At 31.3% G+C, this 25,801-nt stretch overlaps 1 protein-coding gene across 1 annotated transcript; it reads left to right on the top strand.

Moving 5' to 3' along the window:
• The first annotated feature begins 2,801 nt into the window (after positions 1 to 2,801).
• LOC127720979 (G-protein coupled receptor dmsr-1-like) lies at positions 2,802 to 24,050 on the top strand. The gene is made up of 3 exons (XM_052227699.1): positions 2,802 to 2,913; positions 11,666 to 11,833; positions 22,380 to 24,050. Exon 3 carries the CDS (start codon positions 22,401 to 22,403, stop codon positions 23,475 to 23,477), a length of 1,077 nt encoding a protein of 358 aa, XP_052083659.1. The 5' UTR covers positions 2,802 to 2,913; positions 11,666 to 11,833; positions 22,380 to 22,400; the 3' UTR covers positions 23,478 to 24,050.
• Positions 24,051 to 25,801: the final 1,751 nt, after the last annotated feature.

Below are 25,801 nucleotides of genomic sequence, written 5' to 3'. Positions count from 1 at the left end.
GAGGCAAACTAAAGTTAGAGAACGGAAACGAAAAACTCAGCAATGTTTATGTTTATAAAGGGGCATAACTCAAGAACCGTTATCGTGGCGGCACCCAATTTCAAACTTGATCTGTGTCTTGTGGTAATAAGCATTGTGTATAAGTTTCATAACAATTGGTAGAGGCAAACTAAAGTTAGAGAACGGAAACCAACTTTGGGACGTACGGGCGTACGGACGGACGTACGTACGTACAGACGGACAAGGGTAAAACTTAATGCCGGGAGCATAAAAAAAAGATACCTATTGGTAAGCTGTATGCACATGAATGTGTGGCATGGTCAGACTAGTATGTTGAGGTCTCAAATCTCACCCTTTGCATTGCTATATCAGTGAAATAACAAAAGGTAAAATTTTAATCAGAACAGAAAAAAATAATGACAATAAATACTTACAGTTTAAGTATGTCTGTTTGGGTCGCTCACTCAATTTTGTCAATATAAAGGATAAACAGCTGTCATTCAAGTTGAAGGTTATGCTAGCTATACAACCAGATTTTACCCACCATTTTCTTTAAAAAAATGCCTGTGCTTAGTCAGAAATATGACAGTTGTTTACCCTTTGTTTCGTAGGTAGATATAGTTGAGCATTTGGTTTTTTCAGCTTTCATGGACTTCTTCTTCGTTTGATACACTACAATGACTTTTGATATCAATCTTAAACACATTCACAATAAATGTTGGGTCAATGGCATGTTAAATAAACGCCATCTCAAACTTAAATGGAAAAATTGAACTAGTAGATTTGTTAATTGTCAAGTCTTTTTAGATAAAACATTTATCTTTATAGTTTGTTTATTTATAAATTAGCTGATTACAAAACTTTGAATATTCGAACACTAAGGATGTTTTACCCAAAGAATAGATAACCTTAGCTGTATTTGGCAAAACCTTTCAGAATTTTGGTCCACAATGCTCTTCAACTTCCTTATTTAATTGGCCTTTTTTTATAAGAACGTCACAGATGAGGCTGTTTAAGACGAAATGCGCGTCTGGAGTATGTTAAATAATGACTAGGACATGTTGACATAATAAAACTATATTTATTAATCTTCTATACAGGAGAGTCTCATATAACATAACAATAAAGTCCGGATGGTATCCGGTTAAGATATGTGAATATTACGGTATGTGACATCCCCCTTTTTCTAAAAGATGAAATGAAATGATTAAATGAATGAATGAATAAATGAATTTTAGTAATACCCAGCTGAAATTAATACTGAAATTGTTTTGACTAGATATTAACGCTGACTACATTAAAGTCTCTTTTCCAATTTAACCTTAAGTCTATATATTGTCTTTTCTGATAACTAAATAAAACTAACTAAAAGCTTCCTAGCAACTACTTGAGAGTTCAAAAGGAATTATTTGACATAATCATTTATCTTGGTTGGCTCTTTTACTGTTTTTCCAGATCTTGTCACGGGTTACTTAGACGGTTCAATACTTTCATCTTCCTCGGACACAATAGTTTCACTGTGGTCTAATGTTTGTGAAGTGCTATAGACAGTTGAAGTTTTACCGACGGTTGTATTGTGATTGTTCTTGTAATGTTCGTATTTAACTGTGTTTTACGGTGAGCTGTTGGTCTTATATGCCTTCTGTTTTGTCTATAACGTCTGCCATCTGACATTTGCACTACATACGAGCGAGGAGTGTGAATTCGATTTGGAAACTGGTATTTACAGTGATAGACAAAGAAAGCGCCAGACCACTGACATACTTCGTGTGTAGCAGGGTCTGCTTACCCTTCCGGAACACCTGAGATCCCCTGGGGTTCATGTTGCGCAGTCTTTAGTTTTCTATGTTGTGTTTTGTGTACTGTTGTTTTGTCTGTTTGTCTTTTTCCTTTTTAGCCATGGCGTCGTCAGTTTATTTTCGACTTTGAGTATCTCTTTGGAATCTTTCGCCTCTCTATTTCGTAAAACCAGTCTATGACATTTCATTAAAAATGTAGTAATTCTGGTCTGAAATCTTGATAGAATTACCCATTAATGGAAATATCACATTTATTCCAATAGAAAAAAACTAATATTGAAGTAAATTGATAGAATTTAAAGTTGTACATTATAAAGCAGAATGCCTTATATGTATTGAACACAGTAAGAAAATATTTGATTCGTTTGTAGCAAATCAAACGGAATACCATGTATACTGTTATATTAGCATTTAGAAAGTAATAAAATGTTTTATTTATTGACTGGAAGTTATTTGGTCTGATGTTTATTCAAAAGGATTGGATAGAATTATGCGAGACGATTTTTCACACCAGCATTACCGCATTAAGTAACAAGAATTTATCTTTAAACAAAGTCACAGGATTGTCGATACAATGATGATTTGAATAAATAAAAAGTGCCATTAGACCATTATCGTTCTCAAGTATTAATCGTGTGCTGAATACCTTTCTTAAATGAGAGATATATATAATGGTTGTAAAGCAATTTGTAGCAACACATTTGCATAGTTAAAGCATCTATAATTCATATCTTGTAATGCGATAGTCATCATAGACAAATTATACGTCTCTATATCGCAAAATTGTTGTAAACGTTATAGTAAGCGGTAATTGAGGAAAATTTTTATTGTGAAAAAATCTTGATCTGTAAATCAAAAATCATTTGCCCAAAGGATATTGGACATGTTATTGTCGGAAACGGTACAGCGGTTTATTTTTATTGTAAAAGGGCGTAACATGACACAACCATGTACTATAATTGCTGAGAAAACAAATCGAAATCAACTAAATTCCAACAAAATCGTTATGTTAATAAATAATAATTAGACAACACTGAACTCCTGTCTTTATATTTTGCAGAAAACAAATGGATTGACAAATTGATTTGTCCTTTTATCATCTCAATCGTGTAAGGTAAGATAATTTTGTTATATTTTTTTCTTTTTCTTATTTTTTTTCAAATTTTCTAATTCCTTACCACATACATGGGCATTATCTGATTAACGTACTGTCAATTTGTAGTTCTTGTCAAAAGCAAGTGAAACGAATTCCGATAGCAAAGGATATTCAAAATAATATTGCTTTCGACGAATGAAATGACAAATAATAATAAAGTGTATCACTCTTTTAAATTCTCCAATGTAAACACTAAATTTGACACGATCATTTTGCGGAGATTTTCATTTATACGGAAATTGTTTTATTTAAATCTGCTGTTATACAATTTCGAATTCACTTGAAATTAAGGAATGTATCTCCTTTGTGCATATGTCTTATTCGATGTCCAGGTTAAGCATTTATTTTTGACCCTGTAATCAGTCCTTTAACGTTTGTATTAGATTTTTGACTGTCAAATATTTTGACCACGAGCATCACTGAAGAGACATTAATGTCAAAATGTGCATCTCGTTAATTAAAACTGGTACCGCTCATGTTATTATGAAACAGGATTTGCTTAAAAACTAAAACAGTTTAAAGACAAAAGGAAGAACAAAACAAAAACGTAGGTAATTGTTGATCTGATCTCACATGTTCCATGCGCGCAAGCAGTTTCATCCACACATGCAGCACGCGTAGGTGTACTCACGAGAAAACCCTATTATAAATGATGCTTCATAAAAAGGGTTGCATTGCAACTATGGTTATAGTAAATCACACATTATCATCTGTGCTATCAGTGTTCAACCAAGTACACACATGATAATAAGTTTTATAAAATTACTTAGACAGGAACATTTTTAAATCATTTTTCAACATTAATAAATATTTTAATTGACTAAAACCCTGAGTTCTGTAAAACAAATGCAAAAGTTATTACGGCTTTTGAATATATTAAAAAAGGGAAGATTCTTATTTTGACCTTATTTTGTATATAACCTGCTTTGAATTACAATTTTAATATCATAAAAGGTAAACACGAATATCTGAAATACATGTACTTAGCTCGTTCGCATTTCAGACTATATGCCCACTGGTCACATTATCAGGCGCAAATGTTAGACACAATTTATTTTGTTAAATATTTGGACTTGAATAAACAAATTTGATATATGAACATTGTTGGCAAAATGTCAAAAATATTACCGTTAACATAAAATGACCTTAATTCATTACTAAACACTCACTAAGATGAGTTAACCATTAATTTGGTACTTGCAAACTGCAAGCACACTCCAGACGTTATCTTTTGCAAACGTCAATGAATTAGTTTGATAATTATGTATCATAGAATATTTCATTCTACACTGACCACTAATTATCTACATTTTGTAAAGAAACTCCAAATTCATTATTTAAAAAAAGAGTTGTGTGTTTATAATTATTGGCGCCACATTTCATCTTAAATTATGCACGTTTAATAATTATATGAGTAAAACGTTTGCGTCATTCTATCGATATAGCATTGGTATGAAAGACAAGAATGTTACGCTTCATCTTTGTTTTGAATGACACATTGCTTATTTTCTATTTTATACCTTATTGTCCTTCTCTATGTCAAAATATAAACTAATAATTTAATTTTGGATGTAACGCGACTTCTGATTGGCTGACAGTGTTTTGTCTATCAACTCATAGACATAATTTTGTCATGTGACCGTGACGTCATCAACGTTTTTTTAGGAGTTACTCCGGCTTTTTAGAATTTTTTAGAATTAAATTAAAAGGAATGACTGTAATATTTTTCTGTCTATTCAAAATAACATAAAAAATGTGGTGCACACTTTAAAATAACACGCTACGCGGGTTATTCAGTGTGCACCACATTTTTGATGTTATTTCTTCATAGACAGAAAAAAATTACAGTCATTTCTTAAATAACAAAACCAAAATCAGCAAACAAATTGATACTTTATATTATATGCCTGTTTCTCAAATATTTTTATTTTATCTTCTCATTTACAATCATGGAAATAACACTGTAACATTTATAGTTGAAAATGTGTATTTATTAATTCCATCAGGTTAGATATATATCAAAAGATATATCATGTTATCGTTCAATTGAGTAGGATACAGAATTCATTGCTAAAGTGTCTCTTGAATAACCATGAAGTACGCCGCTCAGCTAAACATTACTGATAACCTGCCATAATTTTGAACAAAAAGATGACTTTTTAAATTTAGATTAAGAATGTCTGCTAATAAACTCTATCTATGCTATCTTTATAGCGAGTTGTCATCAACATAGTCGTCGAAATTATTCAGTGAGAGGACATATCTTGTAAAGCGCATCGCGAAGTAAGATGATGATTTTGGTCAGCACTTCGGTGTTGACATGAATTAGCATTGATATGAGCATAATTATAAATTAACTGTTTACAAAACTTTGAATTTTTTTCCAAATACTATGGATTTTCTACCGATTATTTTTTAGCTTTATTTGGCAAAACTTTTCGGAATATTGGGTTCTCAATGCTCTTCATCTTTGTACTGTATTTGACCTTTTGAACTTTTTGATTTGAGTATCACTGATGACTCTTTTGTACATGAAACGCGCGTGTGGCGTACACAATTTTAATCCTGGTATCTACAATTAGTTCATTTAGGTCATTTTTATTCCTCTTCAGAACCCCTGTATGGAGTCTGTTTCATATGTGGTGTTTTTGTAAGTGTTTTGTAAGCTAAAAGAATAAACAAATATTTTTCTAGAACTTAATAATTTTACAGGCGCTGGCATTGCATGACTTGTATATATTCTGGATTATTAAGATCTTTGCTACGATTAAGTGAAAATACTTATACAGGAGATTGAGCTTGTGATGGTTTAAGAATTTCAAATGTAATTTTTATGAATATAGTAATATGTTTTATTGCTCCCACTTGCGACTAAAAAAATCCAGAACAATATTCCGTATCGAATATCGGGAACAGTGATGTGTAATATATAACAATAATGTCATACTTAATCATTCCCCCAGATTACTACTGTTTGCTTTAATAATGAAATAATAACCAAATGTTTACTTAAGTAATCCGAAATGCGTCCAAGATCAGTTCAAATCAATAATTTCTTTGTTTACATGTACACTACAAGATTGACATTAACTTGTGTCATAAATATGAAAAAAAATTTGGTATAATCATGATAATTTAAAAGAACCATACAGATTGACATAGCAAAAGGAGTTTACAGATTAGATTTTAAAAAAGAAGACGTAGGAAATGTTGATATATCTATTAGAATAAACATGACACGAAGGAGATAATTACAAAGAAACATCAACTAAACGAACATGACGAAAGCAGGTGTACAAAAGAGTACATTAAACCTAGAACTATAAATTGGGCAAATAGATTTAATTGATAACTCTAATGAATAATACACGTATCGGCTATTCTGGAAGTGTTATCAGATACAACATCATTCTGTACTGTACGGGTTCTACAAATTCTTTTAAAATAATCTGAATTTGTCAAGGGAATTTCTATTTCATTGGTCAGGAAATACAGAACAACATGAACAAATGGTTTCCGTACGCCTAATTATAGAGAACTAAATTCCGACAGCATCTGTGAATGTACCAGGATTTGAGTTTTGTTAATGATCATTTGAATAGAAATCTGCAAAGAAACTATTGAACCCTGGGATCTTAGTGAAAAGTTGAAATCATATCTTCAGAATTTCTATAACATCATCATGACTTGATTGACCGTTATGAAATATCTTTGTTACAGAATACACGAATATATTCTATTTGTCGTATCCACAAACGCGTCATTCATCCCTTATTTATAACATCAACTTATTCGATTCATCACAGTAATTTGACTTGTCATGTGTAATACGAAAAATTTCAAAAAACTTGAACCACACACTTTATCGGAAAAACTTCATTGGATATATAGCAGTTTGACACACACTAATTTTGATCATTGAGAAGCTTAATATTTCCTTAACAATAGAACGTGATTAAAACGTTCAGCTGATGTTTACAGAGTTATCTCCCTGTAGTATTATGTACCACCTTAAGTGGGGTTCATTTTGGTCAAGCTTAAGTTTTCTATGTAGTGCGACTGTTTTGCAGTTTGTCCTTTTTGTTGTAGCTTTGTTTGTCTTCGACTAATGGGGTTTATTGCCCCATTAGTATTGTATTTCATTATCTGCTCGTTTATTATATTACCATGCAATGTTGTAATGACATGTGTAACCTTGATGTTTAATTGTGATGTACAATTACATTAGCACGATGTATAAAATGTGTATTCTCTTCGTTTATCCATGCGTGTTTCATAACATCATGCTTTTGAATATTCAAGTTATCAATCATAAATTTTAAAAAATCGCTACCTAAAGCTCATTAATTTACACTTAAGGTATATGCTGAGAAAGTACTTTCAATCATGTTTTCAACGATTTTTTAACCTTTATTTCCAATTAAACTTTAACATTCTGTTGTTTATTATGCTTGTATAAATTGCTGCTCTCGTGCAATATTATAAAACATTGAATATTCTTTTTTTCTAGACAGTCATTCCTCATTCTAAATTTAAGACAAATTGAAAGATAAGTCCAATATTGTTTCATGAAAGAAAAAAGAAAGGCAACGGAGTTAACGATATCTTGTTTTAGGTAGGGACTAATTCTATTAAAAACGCTGTCCAATCAAAGTGTTTTCTGAAACTGACGTCATCAAGAATCACCGTGTTTTATTGACAGCATTTAGCATTAATGTGGGAACCAGATGTGGTCCATTTTTTGTAGCTTGTTCCCTAATTCTTATGTGGGAGACTTCAACCAAGAACTTGATATGGGCTTGTTGCTTACAAGGAAACTCTTGCACCAAGGATTACAAAGGGTGTCACAAGCTTTAAGAAGGCCATCATAATTAGTTGACTGTTACGAACAATTTGTGCAACAGATGATCATGGAATGTTCAAATTATCTTAGCCACAATCCTATTGTATTCTCGTTAGTTACAACACAAAATGCTTCTTTTAATCCAATTTTACTTGCAAGCATGATGTATTTCAACGTAGGAGCAGAAACTGCTTAAACTTCTGGAGCACCTGAGTTAAACCACGTTTGTTATTAGGGTAATCTTAGTTTTCTATGAAAAATGTGGTGTAGATTGTTGTTCGTCTTTTCGTCGTTTTTCTCTTTCTCCCTGATATTGTCGTTTTTGTCGACTCGTTCTTTTTTATTGCCCCCTTGGTATGATCTCCCTCTTTTTGTTTCTCAATAAAACTATGTGAGAAAACAGTATGGAAGAAAGTTTCATGAAAAAATACTTGACAAACAGGTGCAAGTCTTCGTGTAAAAATCCAATTATAGGGTTACATGAATGATAAAATGATAAGTGTTTCATGCAAAGAAATCGCATTAACAAAATGTCCCATGCTGATAACATTTGGTTTGATTGATGATTATCAAATGCAAATAGCAAGAATACAATATGTTGTCAAACGTTTTTATAATTTACAAATAGACTGTAATATAGTTGCAAATGCATAAAGTCGTTATCAAATGAGCATGGTGATACATTGTATAATAAGTAAATCTGGTATCACGTTTCAGGCAGAAATTTTAGAGAGAAAAGTAAATACTATTGAAATGAAATGTTTGTCCTGTTCATGTCTCTTTTGTAGGCCCACCTGTTTTAGTTATTGTTAAACATACATACATTTATAAAAAAAAAAAAGAAGAAATAAAATTGAGAATGGAAATGGGGAATGTATTATGTTAATGCGATTTCTTTGCATGAAACACTTATCATTTTATCATTCATGTAACCCTATAATTGGATTTTTACACGAAGACTTGCACCTGTTTGTCAAGTATTTTTTCATGAAACTTTCTTCCATACTGTTTTCTCACATAGTTTTATTGAGAAACAAAAAGAGGGAGATCATACCAAGGGGGCATAAATAATGCATGGACTCGATAAATTGTATCAGCATTTCGTAAGTATCTTAGTCTAGATGCCATCTTATTAACCATCGAGATGACCTCCGAAGACTACCGGTGGTCATATAACCTGATATAAACATAGATATAAATATAAATAGATAACGAGCACTTGCAATTAAATTTTTCTAGATGTTTGATTTCATGTTTAAGGTTAAACAACTGAGGCCACACTGACTGCTTGTAATGAAATAATAAGTTAAAATTCCGCTTTTATTAATACTTGCAACAAAAAAAATCGTATATATTTTTTTGTTTGAATCGATGCTAATGCACCTTTAAGGATAAACTTCTTACTTAATATCTTACATAATATCTAAATACATTTTCTCTTCATGTTGTGCCTGTGTATCTTGTCTGTCAGATAAAGCAATAAGAACAACGAATACTTGTTCAATGTCTCCTACTGTTTGTTGAAATTAATTTTACATTTGGTATTTGGTGAAATCAAGTTGATTTGTCTTAGCTATTCACCAATAGATGAGCAATAATGCTCCTACTAGTTTTGAAAGACATGTATAGATACATGTACATGAATACTTGATGAGCTATACTACTTTCAAACAAATGGCTAAATACATCTATGGTCAACTCTGTCCGAGGGAATTTGACCTTAGTATCCTAATAATTTTAATATCTTTCACCTCTATTTGATAAACGGAGAATTAGGTAAAGTATGTTAAAATCATGTCAGCACAGAAATTGTACAAGTTTTATTGATATGGAAAAAAAAATCAAAAAAGATGCAAAACAATGATGTAGCTTTCTGTATGAAGATTGACCTTATCGCTATTTTGAAATCTGCGCCGCTTGACCCGAGAATCTGCGCCTCTTGAACTTTTGACGTCATACAACAATCACTTTCTATTGTGACGTCAGATATTTTGTATTGTGACGTCAAAATTTTACGGGAACCTTTGTGATGTCCAGTTATGACGGACAAATAGCGATAAGGTGTATTTCAAACAAACACACATCAGGAGCTTCGAGCGATATGTTTAGTTTGTTCTTTTGAATCTTTTAAGAATTCAAATGTCTTCTAACTGAAACTAGTCATACTTCTTTTAATACTAAGTTACGAATTTTTGCCATCAATTGCACGAAGTACCCTACTGTGCACTGAATATAACAAGATATTTTTGGCGTTGAAAATTTCTAAGCATTTTGTTTTATAAAAGGGAATTGAAGATGATCCTTCAAACTTTTAACCTGCTTTTTTAATAATGAATTGCATTAACAGTTACAAAATTTCCTCTTTCAATGATTTCACCATTTGTTCCTCAAACATTTATTTTATCGAAATAAGGTCTTCCTCAATTCCATGTTTATCAGGGGTATATGAATTCAGCTTTTTTATATAACTGGTTTTCAGTAGCAGAAAGAATGATTTTGATTTTAATATTATTTTCTTTTGCTATGATATATTCCCGATAAACGATAAAGCAGATATGTTAGCTTTCAAATCTTTTTTTATAATTTCCGTGACTCGTCTTTGTAAGATTTCCTTGTTTATTCAACATACTTCAGATTTATAGTCTATCACCTTCTTTAATATATATATATATATGTGTGTTCTTTAAGTCCCAAGCCCTATGCTTTCAAGCATTTACAGATTTTTTTCTCATATTTGTGTAGCATACGATGTTATTAGTTCTGTGCTAAAACTGAGGTTACAACTTACTCAGGTAAAGTTCCGTTTAGGTCTGTTTTAGTTTTTATACTTCATGAAATGTTTTTTGTCTTTTATTTATTTTTTTTTTTGGAGCGAACCTGTATAAGAATATTCCAATGGCAGATGTGTTTTGCACGGAAAACATATATGTTTTTTTATGCCCACAATTTTAATGAGAGATAAATTATAACTTTATTAATAACGTGCGTCCAAATCGTTTTTCTTGATTTACCTTCATCAGGAACACTCACAACCAAACACTTGAAAGCCACAGATATGTGGAGTTTTATGAAAGCTGACCCACAAATAGTCAAATTCATTTAAGATCAACTTTGACTGAGAGATTTAGAACCTTGGTTTCTTAAGCACTGCTTAATTAACGGAGAGTTCATATTTTATGTTAATAGATATACGATGCAGGGAGATGATCTGTTGTGCACAATCGTTTTTCCTTCTGTAAAAATGGAAAATATTTTTTTACGAACACATTAATAAAAAACGAATGCTAACATAAAGGTAGATTTTAAAGATATCAATCGTTGGAAACTCATAAATCATTTTTAGGTTTTCAAAATTATTTCGCTTGATAACGATGCATTTCCATGATGGTCTTGATAACAAAACATCCAAATTGATAACTATGCAATGCTTCTAAATTACAAGTGTTAAAAGTAGCATGCTGACATTCCTTATGCTGATTGATGTTCAAGTTACGAATATATTTGAATTTAAAAATAATTATGCGTATAACAAGATAAGTCATTGGACTTGAAAATCGATCACTGTATTGTAATTGGTTTAGATGGCGGTTATGTATAACAGACTGTGTAATCGTTTCATTAAATGCTTTGGGTTTGCTAATAGAATCATTTGTATCAAATATATGTGGACAGCTATAAATGATGCTCATTATAATGTAAGATCGAAAAAGGCATGCGTAGTGTATTTTGAATGCTCATAGCAACTTTGTTATTTTCGTGTCTTTTGAAAAGCATGCATAGAAATTAGAAAAAAAACTATCAATTTAGAAATTAAGTTTTGATAATTGTTGTGAAATAAACAAAATTATTTCAATTTTCATTTAACAGAAACGTGTATACAGTTGTAAAGTCGATACATTATATAGAATACTCAACAGCTCAACAGTAGAATAGAAACGTCTTTTACAAATTGATGATCATGACATATCGGTGTAATCAGTTAGATCCATATTTCCTGAGTGGAACATGTACTGAAATGTGAATTTTATTTAGCAGGTAAGATAGTAATTAAACATAAAGTGTTTATCACAACAGCAAATACATTTAAAACGGTATTAGATCATTTATTTAATTATCGAAACAGTAAATTAGAATTGTCATTGATATTATTTTTTTTAATTTTGTTCAACTCTTGTCATAACGTTCAAATAGTTACACAGCAATATCTATATACACTCATCATAGATACAAGGATTGAAATTTTATACGCCAGACGCGCGTTTGGTCTACAAAAAACTCATCAGTGAAACTCGAATCAAAAAAGTTAAAAAGGCAAAATAAAGCGTAAAGTTGAAGAGCCTTGAGGACCCAAACTTCCAGAAAGTTTTGCCAAATGCAGCTACGGCAAACTATTTCTGGGGTAAAAAAGTTGTTAAGTTACAAAGTTTTGAATAGCTTTCCTGTCTTGATTTATCGAATCGAGATTTTTTTCCTCGTTTTAATTAAAGTTTATATACTGTATGAATCGATTCCCATGTATTTATTTTTCTCTTTTTGTGTGAATATTTCTATACCTCTTAACCAGATCCAAACAATCCGTTATGCACGTGAAGTGGTGGAAATATAATTTCTTTGTTTTAAACATTCCGATTTAATAATGCTGCGGTAATTTCTTTTTAAGTCGTATCAAACGTATCTTTTATATAAAGAACACAGTATAATATGTTTGAACAAGGAAGTATTAATATCAGGAGTGTACATGAGTCTTGGTATTATAAAATGTAATTGCTAAATATGCAAGTAGATGTAAACTAATAAAGACACAGCTATTACCAGGCGGGGTAATCATGGTAATGCAACGAATTAGCTATGTTCTGGTTTTTGTAAGTGGAAGTGTTAAGTATATTGATAATCACACTCTAGTTTGTCCACTTTGAATGATATATTTCAAAAAGAAAGAGAAAAGTATTTATACGTTTTCCTGTTGATATATGTTATTCTTTTGATAATGGTGCGACAGGCCAAACGTATCTACCATGCACCTTATCCACTCAAATCAATTTGAGGGTTTCCTCTTCAGCATACTCTCACTAAGCGTAATGGTTAAATATTATTCTATCTGACATCTGTAAGACACAAAATTTCTTCTTCTACAAAGCTTTGAACTTTTTAAGATGTCCAAAATTTGCTGTTATACAACTTATGCTTGCTGGTTTTTTTTCCAGAAAATTATATTGCAGGAATATTTTGATACACAAACATAAAGATATCTAGTATTTTCACTCCTAATTATCAATATGATATCTGTAATCGCTAATATCCCCATCCGTCGCATCTCAATCTTCAAACAAGACAACAAGATGTGCGATGATTGCCAATAATACAACTAAATATAGAAACAAAAACAAAAATGTGTACAATTACAAGTCACCGTACGTCCTTCACAATACGAAAACTCATAGTCAGCTTCAAAACTTCTCCGATTGACAAAATATATGCCATGACTAAAGAAAACAGATGGCCTGATGTATACTACAACAAGAAAAATATTATGACAGACTTCAACAAAAAACACCCCTGGATTATAGGTACGGAGCACGCACATATTGAATGTGATGGGGTTAAACGTTAGTGAGCTCTCAACCCGACAGTTATGTAACAGCTTAACTACAAATGAACAAATATATCAACTGGAATGTGCTTGACGCATCGCAACGTACTTAGAACAAACACATAATAGAAAAGGTATAAAATACCGACCTAAGAGTACTTACAGTCACTGAAGATAGTTTAAAGCCCAATCTCAACTAATAGATAAACCATTTTTCTTCTGAACTAAGGTATTAATCATGACACCTCAAACAGATAAAGTCTTTAGACGTCATGATTAGTCTTAAAACAACATGATCCCGTGCAATATAAACATACAAGTATCGACAGTATGTAATATCATAAGTGTTAATAGCTGGAAATCAGTACATGTTTAGTTATAGTTTAACTATTAAAAAAAAAACAATGACAGTACCGATAAAGACAATATTGAAAGATCCCATTGCAGTGTTAGATTGATAAGCTTTGAAAGTTTATCTAAAGCACCAATAAATGTATATAAATCGTTTTTTGATTTACGATTTTTATAAACAAAAAAACAAAAACATGGCCGTAAAATGTAGGATGGGATTTCCAGTTATAGGTACATCCAAGCTGTCAAAACAAATAATTGTATCTATGAGAGTTTTAATATAGATTTAAGGTTATCTGTTGTATCGAAATCACTGACATAAGAATCCATCAAAGATTGCGTTCTTTGAAATGTAAAACATCACTACAGACATAGTCAAAGCGAAAAAAAGGAAATATACACACCGTTAAAAGTTGACAAGGGAACATTCAAAAAATGGAAAATTACCAACAAGGAACAAGTTGCCTTTTTCTTTTTTAAACTTTAGTGGGGATACTTTTATTTAAGCCAAGTGTGAATAAAACTTCCTAGAGTTGAGAACATTTCATTACGCAATGAATCTAACATATCTGAAAATCTGAATATTTCCAATTTTTAATATGTATCTGGGGAGTAATTGTATCAAATCATTGAGTATTACTACTGACTTTGAATTTATGACATACATTTATCTGCCATGGCAAAGTGTTTAAATGATATATTACACTTAAACAATAAAAAGCAGATAATACAATGAAGACTCTCAAACACAGACACAGAATATTTAAAGGACTTTCAACAATGAAGTTTTATTTTTATTTTCATCTGCAAATTGAATTTCAAGTTATTGAAACTTTTGTCATAAAAGTAATCAAATACGTTGGAAACGTTCAATATAAATACCAAATTATCGAAATCCATTTTCAGAATTGAAACATTTTTTTTTTCTTTTTTACAATGAAACACAATTGAATATTAATGTAGTATTGTATGTTATTATTATGATTAGTTGTTGTGTAAACTTGTTAATTCATCTCGTGTTACTTGATAATGTATCTAAGCTTTGCTTATGTTGTTTCAAACAAATTATATTTTAAATAATTAATATCCTTATTTTCATGAAGCAGTTAAAACAATTGCAAAAAGTTATGATTTAAATTAGTGCGTATCAGGCAAATATCATAGAGATCAAAACGCACGTATATTTTCAGATTTTTCCCTCTCCCTTTTCCAATAAACTCTTCATGATATAATTGCCAATAATACACTTAATCTATTGAAAAGATCACGAGTTGGTTGAACATTATGGAATATCTGTTTCAGAGATGACAACGGAAGTGTTCCAATCGTCGTAACTACAATCCCGTCCTTCTTTCACCGGGTTTGTGCTAACATGAGCAACACAACGGGTGCCACATGTGGAGCAGGATCTGGTTATTCCTTCCGGAGCACATGAGATCACCCCCCGGTTATTGGTAGGGATCGTATTGCTCAGTCAATAGATTTCAATGTTGTGTTTTGTATACTGTTGTTTGTCTTTTGGTCTTTTTCTTTTTTTGCCATGGTGATGTTAGTTTTTTTTCTACTTATGAATGTGAATGTCCCTTCGGTATTTTTTGCCTCTCTGTTAGAAAAACAAAAGATTTGCAACAGAAAATGATTATGAAATTTAGCTGCTTATCTTTTTTAATATTTTTTTATATATTGATTCTTTCAGATAAACATACTTTGATTTCACTCTTGAACTTTTGATAGATGTATGGTTAGATTATTGTCACTTTATTAGTATTTGATTAAATAAAATTCAATGTAATAGAAGTGAAAGGAAAACGTAAGAGTTTCAGTCCGTTAGAATAACATAGTACTAACTAATCTTACACTTAATGATCTCTGAAGTATATTCTAGAATACTGGTAGCCATCATTAATTAGGATTACTGGATGAGATACCAATCACTCAATTACATGATATTTTTAAAGAGTTTGATACTATATTGTTTTGTAGTCCGTCCAATGACTGTGATTGAACAGTCTGTTGCCACCATAGGATGTTCTTTCGTATTGATAAACATGAAGATCTTCAAAAAAATTTCTAAAATTAAAATACTACAATAGATCTAGATTTTTTTTTAATTTTAGTAATTTTTCAAAAGTATATTCCATAACTAGCTCGTCCACAACCTTATCCCCCCTAATCTTTATGACAGAGAAACACCCAATATTTCGTATAGAATCCAACAAAACTATTTTTTTTAAATTATATATTTCAATAGTTATATATTATCAGCGCTTATGTAAATACATTGTTTATAAAATTAACAATTATTAGAATCACACATATTTTATACTACCCCACCCCATACATAAACAGCTAAGACCAGATTAGACACAACTTTTAGGAATATATGATTTTCAATGTTCTTAAACTTATTGATTTTGGCTTCCATCTGTTTTCATTTCCAAGCCACAGAGGAGAATCGTGAGGACGACACGCGGGTCTGGCGTAATGAATTATAAGACTGGTATCTTTGAAGAGTTTTAACAACCACTGGTCGATGCCACAGCTAGTGTATCTTCTCTTATAACAAGTCCAGTTGTCAGCACTTTTATGCTTGCATGAAATATCAGAGATACGTCATTCTCATTAAGTTTATTGTTAATAAAGTGTTAAAATTATACAAACTTTGAGTTTTTTCAACTCCCGGGCATATGTAGTCTTAGCCAGATTTTGGTAAATCGTTTTATAATTTTTGGTTTTGAATGCTCTTCAACGGCGTTATTGATTTGACCATCCATCATGTTTTGATTCAAACACTACTGGTCAGTCTTGTGCAGACAAACGAGGGTCTAACGTCCTTCTCATAATTCTCCGACTGATTTGACGTAGTTTAACTAAATCAGATGGAGGTGTACTGATTGAAATTTCGATGTGGGAAAACATTATCTTTTTATTAGCTGAAATTTTCTTGAACTAGGTTCTGTAACTGATTTTTAAAGTTTTTTTTTAACATTAACATGAGTACGCCACCTGTTATAGGCGATGAATTAGGGTGAGGATTGAACGCTCACAAAAACTCCTACTCCTTATTTGATTGTCTAAACCTACAAACATTGATGATAGTAGCTAAAAGTAGCCCGTTAATTATTTCTTTTTTCACATTTTGTTCTTGGCTCTTAACAGCTTACTATGCGGTATCGGTATGGGCTATGCCAAAATGTTAAGGCCGTACGGTGACATCTAACTATTTGCCACATTGTCCTATTATTTTTTCCTAGTAATATGTTTAATCGGCAATCATGCAATATCTCTTTATTCATAAATATTTATACAAGACTGACGAGTTAGGCCAATACATCACATCTCATGCACCTTAAATGTTTAATTTGAACGTGTCACTTGTAGGCATTAAGTAAGACATTTAGAATGCAAGTAATTCTCGATAAATTTGGTTCGTCAAAAACACTTTTTTATTTACCTTCATCAGGACATATCTAAGGACACTATTTATGACATTTTCGCTCATAGGTCGCATAATGTCTAATTATTATTGTTTTCATTTTCTGTGACATCAACTATTAAATGCGTTCACATATTTTTGTCAGATGTTTTAGTTCTTTCATGTACATGTACCTGTACATTCAAAATACATTTAAATAAGGCGCTTACTTATGGTGGGATTATTAATGCTTCTTCTCAAAGTGGACTTCAACAGTTTTGATTTCATTAAACGGACCTACATTGAAATCGATTATCTTTATTAAATAACTATGTTTAAACCTGGACGATACAGAAGTGTTTTAGTCAGTTAAAAGTAGAACTGTAGAAATTCATTAAAAAGGTTATTCAGTTAATTCAATTATAGTATTAGTGAGTGTCATAGTTTACAATTTCAATGCAAGATGTTTGAAAAATGTCCGTATTTAATCGTAGAATTTGACTAAACGTGATAATATTTTGATATTGATTGCTCATACTATGTGCCTTGCATTATCTGAGATATTATATGTCGTGTTCTCAATTATTCCTCTGTTTCAATTTAAGTGTAGATTAATATTACTACCATGTATGAATTAAGTTCTACCAAAGTATCAATATGGGATGTTGTGTTGGATAAACTGTAAATCGACATGCAGATATAATTTCAAAAATCTTCTTTTTGTGTCATTTATCATTTCCTTCGGATATTTTCTGCAATAAATTGTATAGATTATGTAACGTGACTACAAATGTAGTAAACCATGTGACAGTTTTGATTTCTTTTACTTTCCACCTCTGAAACATTGAAACGCAAGTCATCAAAGTGTGACAAGATAGAGTCACGAAATTCTATTGATAAAAAAAGATGGACTTCCTTAGCTATTATGTAAACTATGTAATAAATCAATTGTTGCTGTTTAATTTCCTGTCTTATACCATAGACTTGGGCCAGATAATTACAAACCTCGCAGTAAATCGTGATCTATATTTTCTATTTCCCAACAGAACGGTATTATAAAGTATCTACAGGAAATCTTTGCGGTAAATGGTAATACAAACAAAACGAAGTGTGTATGTGGTAAAGTAACGATGATAAGGTTAATCATATTGTTTAAAGATGTTAATTACATTTGTAGTTTATAAAGAGACATTTGGCATGATACATTATACTATCCACATTCTGTCTAAATAATTATCCAACACAAAATTTGAATACAAATTTAAGTTTGCAATATTTTAAATAGATAAATGAATTAATCGAGGATGTTTCGACATAAAACTCACAGAACATTGCAGAAGGGGACAAACATTTAGAAACATTATAGTCACAGATAAGTTGTTTATAACGACTGTACAATATTTCGAAAGCTTTAAACTAGTAATATAAACATATCATATCTTCTTATTTTTATATATGATACCAAAAAAAGAGCAAGTAATAAATGCTGTAAGATGAAATTTCATCAGGTAATAATATCTCTCTCTCAAAATGCCCCGCAGTGTCTGCTTTATGCTTTAAATCATACCAATTAACTTCGAGAATCTTGGTTTAATCTCAAATATACACTTAACTAGAGAAAAAATAAATTCCGACCATCAGGCTATTTCCGCAGAATGTGTAATTAGATACAAACTAGAATGAACAAAATATTTGCTTGATTGAAGATTGAGATGTAAAACTTGTGTAACTTGGTGTAATGATATCCTGAAGGTCACCATATTATTCTTACAAACATTCATGATATTGAAATAGACATTTGTTTTAGCCGAGCTTTTTTTATTCCAATTACTTTCTTCAACTTAATTTCCAAGTTGCTCGACATTTAGTCTTACAAATGTATTAAGTTATCATGATGTTTCTTTTTTATTTATTTTTTAGTTGTATGACGGAAAATACTTTTTTAATGTGATACCTCTTTGACATATGAAGTTTTTTTTGTATTCTGATTTTTATTAGATTGGTACATTTTATATAAGCTCAGGAAACTTAATTCCACGGTTACCCATTGATTAATGATATAAGAGGTTTATCACCGCTAATTCTAAGGATTTTTAAGTTTGAACAATCTACTAAAAAAAAAACAATCATTGCAACTTTTCAACCAGAATTTTTCAGAATTGACGATCCGCCATTTTATATTCCATCTCATAATAGAATTGATACTGTTTTCAGATTCTGTATGAATTCCTGTACTTTTACTCCAAGATGTCACGTTTAGATATTTTTTGTTTATTTTTGGAATGTCCTTTAATTCAGCTTAGTAAAGTTTACATCCAGCAGAACTAATATGACTTCCTTCACCTGACACTACACAACTATATACAGAAAAACGTCAATGAAATTATTTAAATTTATGATTGTAACAGTTAGTACTTTGCCTCTTTTAACACGTAAAAAAAGGAAGAGGTTGATTTGATGTTGGGTTTTCGACTGATATTATTGTGTGGTTTTAGAGAAAATGGTTATCAAAACTGCAACATAGATGATGGTCAAATTGTCACAGCGGCACTTTGATCCAGATGTTTCGAATTAATTAAACGAGGTCCTACTTGAATCTTATTATCATTGATTATAAAATAAAATTTCTGAACATCATTTCAATCTGATATATCCTACACAAAAGCTGTATTTATTCAGTCGACAGATAACAAACTGCAAGAACTAATTGCATTTAATGTCTTATCGGGAGCTTAATTTATTATTTGTTTGCCAACCTATAGTGTGTCTAGAATCATCCTACAGATATTGACTATTGTAAAAATTTTCTCTAGTTTGTTTGTTTACAAAAGTACGGGAAATAACAAAGGCCATTAATTTCAATTCCATTTAAAGGTTCTGAAGTCAAACTGTATTATGTGAGCATAAAAAGTGCGACACATACTACATTAAAATGAACCAGGAATGATGAGTATTATTTAAGCAAGTGGCATATCCGTTATATTGAAAGCGTTTTCGTGTTTGTCATCAATGTTATGGCATATTTCATCCATAAAAAGAAATTACGTATTTTATTTGCAATTTCTGTCAAGAAATGATTATCGGTGGTAACGAAGAATAATAGCTAACAGTGAGGAAAAACAATTTAAAATGTCATTTATAGACGTACTATTATTGTTTAGCATAGCGAAATACAATTTGTCAAATTATCAAACTATCAAAAGTTGTAGGGCGACAGGATATCGTTCAAAAGAAAATAAAAAGAACAAAAAATAGTCGTGTTTGCAAGGAAAAAAAAAAGTCAAAAATAGTCGTGCCTGCAAGAAAATTCACAAATGATATAAAAATGTTACACCAGCCCTTATGAACTCGATCCTTTTTCTATGAATTTCTAAAATGTCCGTATAACGCAATCAGGTATATAAAACAAATGCATTTTTCACTTAAAACAGAGGGCCTATTGTATAAAGGTGTCCGAAATATTTGTCGACCTGAAGGATGAAGTTATTGTTTATGACTCATCTTCATATTTTTTTAAGATTACCGTAGAACTCATTGAAACTATAAAGACGGTCTTTGTCAAGAGTCATTAATCAAAATAAGTAAATTGTTATTTCACGATTTTAGTTCTACAGTAGAAATAAAAGCAAACGAATTTATTCTTTCAACGTCTAAATTATTTTTTTTTATGATCATGATTATTTAACAACTTTATGTATGTATGAGTTCATTGCATTGCCTTCAAACATGCACATTTTATGCGTGAGAAATATCCATACTTCGAGTAACATGCATTTTCTAAGGAGGACAATACTTGGGTAATGTTATAATAACATTGAAGAAAAAAACACAATTGATCTTTTTCTGATGAATTTGCAGTTCTGAAATATTCATATTTTAATTATCCTGAATTGTTCTGTAATGTGGTAGTTTTCTCGTTTGAATTGTTTTACATTATTCATTTCGGAGCCTTTTATAGCTTACTATGCGGTATGGGTTCTGCTCATTGTTAAAGGCCGTACGGTGAACTACAGTTGTTAACTTCTATCATGTCATTTGGTCTCTGGTGGAGAGTTGTCTCATTGGCAATCATACCACATCTTCTTTTTTGTATGTTCACAGTATATTTGTCGTCCTGGACGTGCATGTACCCGATGCAGTTTGTTATATTCTAATTAAGCGCCTTAGTAAAGTTTCATGCATGTTTTTTCATAGAGCACATTTTAAATCACGTTTAGTTTTGTACATATTCTATAGTACCAAACAAAACATGAAATTTGGTTTCTATTTAATACAGATTTGCGTACATTCTGTTGAACAGTTAGCGTTAATCCTCTTTTGATAATGAAACTAATGTCGGTATTTTCAAGTTAGCCTCTCAATGTTATTTTGCTAGAAACCAACTGAAACATTAAATTGCTTGTTACAAATCTTATTAACGTAAAAATAATACTGTTTAAGACTAAGGACTTTCAACGCCTGCAAAATGTATAATTGATTTCTGATTGTCCCTTTTCCCCAAACAAAACATGTATGTTATTGCACACTTATCATAGATAACTAACTCGACCAACGCACGCACCTTTTCCTTAACGTATAAATTGGAAAAAAAAACAGCATTCAAACTGAAGTCAGCTTTTATCACCTTATGAATTATTACAGCAAGTAAGAATTTTAGCATTATCAATTTCATCATCAGTGTCAATGCTTGAATATCGTTTTGCAAATTTTTCTATTTGAAAAATGTTATTGCCCTGTACGATATTCACAAAAGATGATTTAAAACACCATTAATGTATGTCATTGAAATTTGAATTTTCCAATTGGAAATACCAATTTGTTCAAATGGTAGTGAAACCACAGGGGGTTAGCGAGCTTATTGGTCCTCCTACTTACCACCCTCAAAGGCAAGATTACTTGTACACCAACTTTTTAGTGTTCAGTTTATTTTTTTAAAGGATAATAAGTATATTAATATTTCTACATATCAACTGAGACACTAAATATAATTTCCATATTAATTTTGAATACTTTTGTTTCAAGTGCAAATACACACTCCTATTAAATATGGATACGTTATCAAGAAAGTAAAATATTCAAATAAATGATAATTCAGATATACACCATTAAACGGCAACTTGACGTTACAAATCACCAAAACCACATGTAGAGAGCCTGATATTCTTAATAGTTTTATTTAAAACACTTTCCAATATTCCAATGCAATTTTGTTTTCTTTATTGTAGGGGATGACATAGACCAACAACATGAACAATACAACGTCGAATGTCTCCAATCTGGGTCAATGTGATCAACCAATCAATGACTTGTTTGCGTATGCGTGCGTATATTATACATTGCATGGTTACCTAAGTTTGGCAATTTGCTGTTTCGGAGTTCCTACAAATTTGGTGAATATTATAATACTTACAAGGAAGAGCATGCGTAACCCAATCAATAATATATTAACCGGCATTGCCATCTCAGACGCCATAACTATGATGTCTTACATACCATTTGCAATTCATTTTTACATACAGCACGGCCTTGAACGAACACCAGCCAAATATACATTCGAATGGACTTGGTTTCTCGCCGTTCATTTTAACTTGAGTGTTACAACACATATGATTTCAATATGGCTTGGAGTTTGTATGTCAATTGTGCGATATATCTACATAAAATCTATGGGAATAGGAAAAATAAATATTGACCAAGCAAAGTCGGTCATGCTGGTGGTCATGGTATTTCTGATATCCATACTGTTTTGTATACCAAATTATTATATCACAAAAGTACAAATAACTGCAGGATCGGATAAGGTATACATGCTTGAAAATTTACGTTTAGGAGAACAGGATATGCCTTGGATAGAAGCATTAGCTGCTTGGATATTTATTTTGATGGGGAAAATAGGACCTTGTATACTTATAACAATATCTGGAAGCCTTCTTTTGTACACATTGCACATAAGCCAAGAGCGAACCAAAGCACTGAAAGGAGCTCGAGTTGAAGAACGCATGCGAACTCATCGACGAACAACAATTATGCTACTGGCTATTATATGTATGTTTATTGTGGCTGAACTTCCCCAGTCAATCTTACTTTTGATTGGCATTTTCAAAGAAAATTTCTTCAAAGTGGAATATGCTTTGTTAGCAGATACGATTGATATCTTAGCACTCATTAATAATGCGACTAACTTCATTATGTATTGTGCTATGAGTAGACAATTTCGTGATATACTCTTTGATATGACATGCAAATATTTACATAATGGCGAAGATGCTTCTTACAGTCACGTTAAAGCAATTCAGACAAAAACGTCACATGTCCATGTATAAAGTAAATGGCTTGGGAGTGCTGGTTGATATTCAACAGTAATTGAATCTTACGTGCAAAAAACAATTTGAACATGTGACAATCTTCTGCATAATGCGCAGTATCAGGTCAAGAATGCGAGGATGAAAAGTATAAGTTTTTGACAGCCGTTTACAAATTCTTCAGTGTTTTCAACGATTAAACATACTATTAAACTTTACTAATGCAGAAACTTTTTCAGGATTAAGCATTAGATTCCGATATCAATCATCACTGTCGTTCATAAGGATAATAGTTTCGATCACTGCCGTCACACCATTAACCATTTGGCCGTTGCAAGGTACAGGATTTTTTAGAGTTACGTGGTTCGTTATGAGTTACAGATAACAATACTGAGACATAAGCTATTGCAAAGTGAATGGATTTTTAAAGGATTTGTTGAAAGTTTATGTCATAAGTTTAATTCAGTTGGTTGATACATAGCAACGTAACATAAATTTTGTTGTTTATATTGTTTCGTTTCATTTGCTGCTATGGTTTTCATTGTAAGAAATAAACAGCAGTAGAATTAAAAAATCCAATACCAATCTACTTGACAAATTTAACTGTACACTGGCAAATAACAAAACAATTTACAGACATATATTATTAGATACATACATATTATATTGAATTGTGCTTGACTCTTTAATTTACAAGTGAATAGAAGAAGAGCACAGTTGATTTAGATTTTTGATAACTCAATAGCACGTTATCATTAGTTATTTACTATACTGGTGACAATTAAAATCATTGTAGATAAAATTGAGAATGGAAACGGGGAACGTGTCAAAGAGACAACAACCCCACCAGAAAGCAGAAAAAAGTCCAAGGCCACCAATGATAATACCGATAAACAATATCAAAGATCTTGATACAAAGTTAAATTAATGTCATATTTCTTGTTGTTTATAACACTAAATAATCTCCTCTAGATCTAAATATTCACTTTTTTTTAAATGTCCTGTACCAAGTCAGGAATATGGCAGTTGTTATCAAATAGTCCGTTTCTATGTATGTTGGCGTTTGTTTTTGTAGCAGTTCAGTGTTTATGTTGTTCCGTTGTTTTCCTCTTATAGTTGATGTGTTTCCCTCGGTTTTGGTTTGTGACCCGGATGTAATCAGTTAAATCGATTTATGACCATTGAACAGCGGTATATTATTATTGCCTTTAATCAGTGTACTCTCTTATAATTCTTTGGAAACACTTGCAAAGGTCATTTACTGTGGTCTCTAAATAAAACAACAAAACAGGCTGATTTTTAATTTATAAAGATGTGGGGTGTAGTACGCAAATGAGACAGCAAATCTAATATGAATCAATTTCTGACCAGAACTGTATACTATAACTACTAAGCTCAAAGACCAATACGTCATGCAAACACTGCTGTAGTAATTTTTTGTTTTTTTTTGTTTTGTTTTTTTTTTTGCTTCAAGCAGGACACTTCCTAACCAACATTTTTCAAATTTCTGGTAAGTATACAAGAAATCTAAAGTTCATAGCAAACTGTACGATGGTCGAGGTGAGCCGACAAACAAGATACTAATTAACTCTAGTTACATTGCTTTAGTGCTGTACATAAAGTTTGTACATTTTAACTACTACTAACTATAACTAAATGTACCAAAAGTTTGTACATTTATCCACTACAAAGTATAAATGATTGTATATAATAAAAGTTCGTATGTTTTACTACTACTATGTATACTAGTAACTAAATGTACATGAAGTGTGTACATTCAATTATTGTTTTTCACTTCCAGGTTTAATTTTATGTGGTATCCTACATTCAACACATGCCAAGACAGGGGAAGATCATTAAAGAAAAATGCAATGTATTACAAAACAATTTAGAATGCAAGCAAATGTTCAGACAAATACATATAATGGCATTCAAGCGAAACAAAATATATAAAAGAGATTCTGTTGAAGTAATCTTAGATTGAGATGATAAGATGCCACAGCAGTGCAAATTAGAGTCATGATCCTCATTTATAATAAAACACAATCCATGAATTGACAAGCTATGATAGTAAAACCACGGGAAATAAATCACTGATCAATTTATAAGTAAAATAAACTACATATATATTTTGCATAAATCTAGCTAAGTCATGTATAGACATGAAAAATTAATTAGTTCTGAGTTAAAATACGTATGATAAAACAAAACATTGTTAAATCGGAACTTCTGATGAGCTTTCACAGACTATACGTTATTTAATGTTCATTACAAACTGCACGATGGTCGAAGTGAGCCGAGGATATGTAGCGAAATATGAAAATAAGCGAAAGACCATAACATAA

Source organism: Mytilus californianus, unplaced genomic scaffold (genome assembly GCF_021869535.1).
Source record: "Mytilus californianus isolate M0D057914Y unplaced genomic scaffold, xbMytCali1.0.p SCAF_11, whole genome shotgun sequence".
NCBI lineage: Eukaryota > Metazoa > Mollusca > Bivalvia > Mytilida > Mytilidae > Mytilus > Mytilus californianus.
The sequence above is the reverse complement of the archived record's forward strand: the minus strand, read 5'-3'. Positions and strand labels throughout refer to the sequence as shown.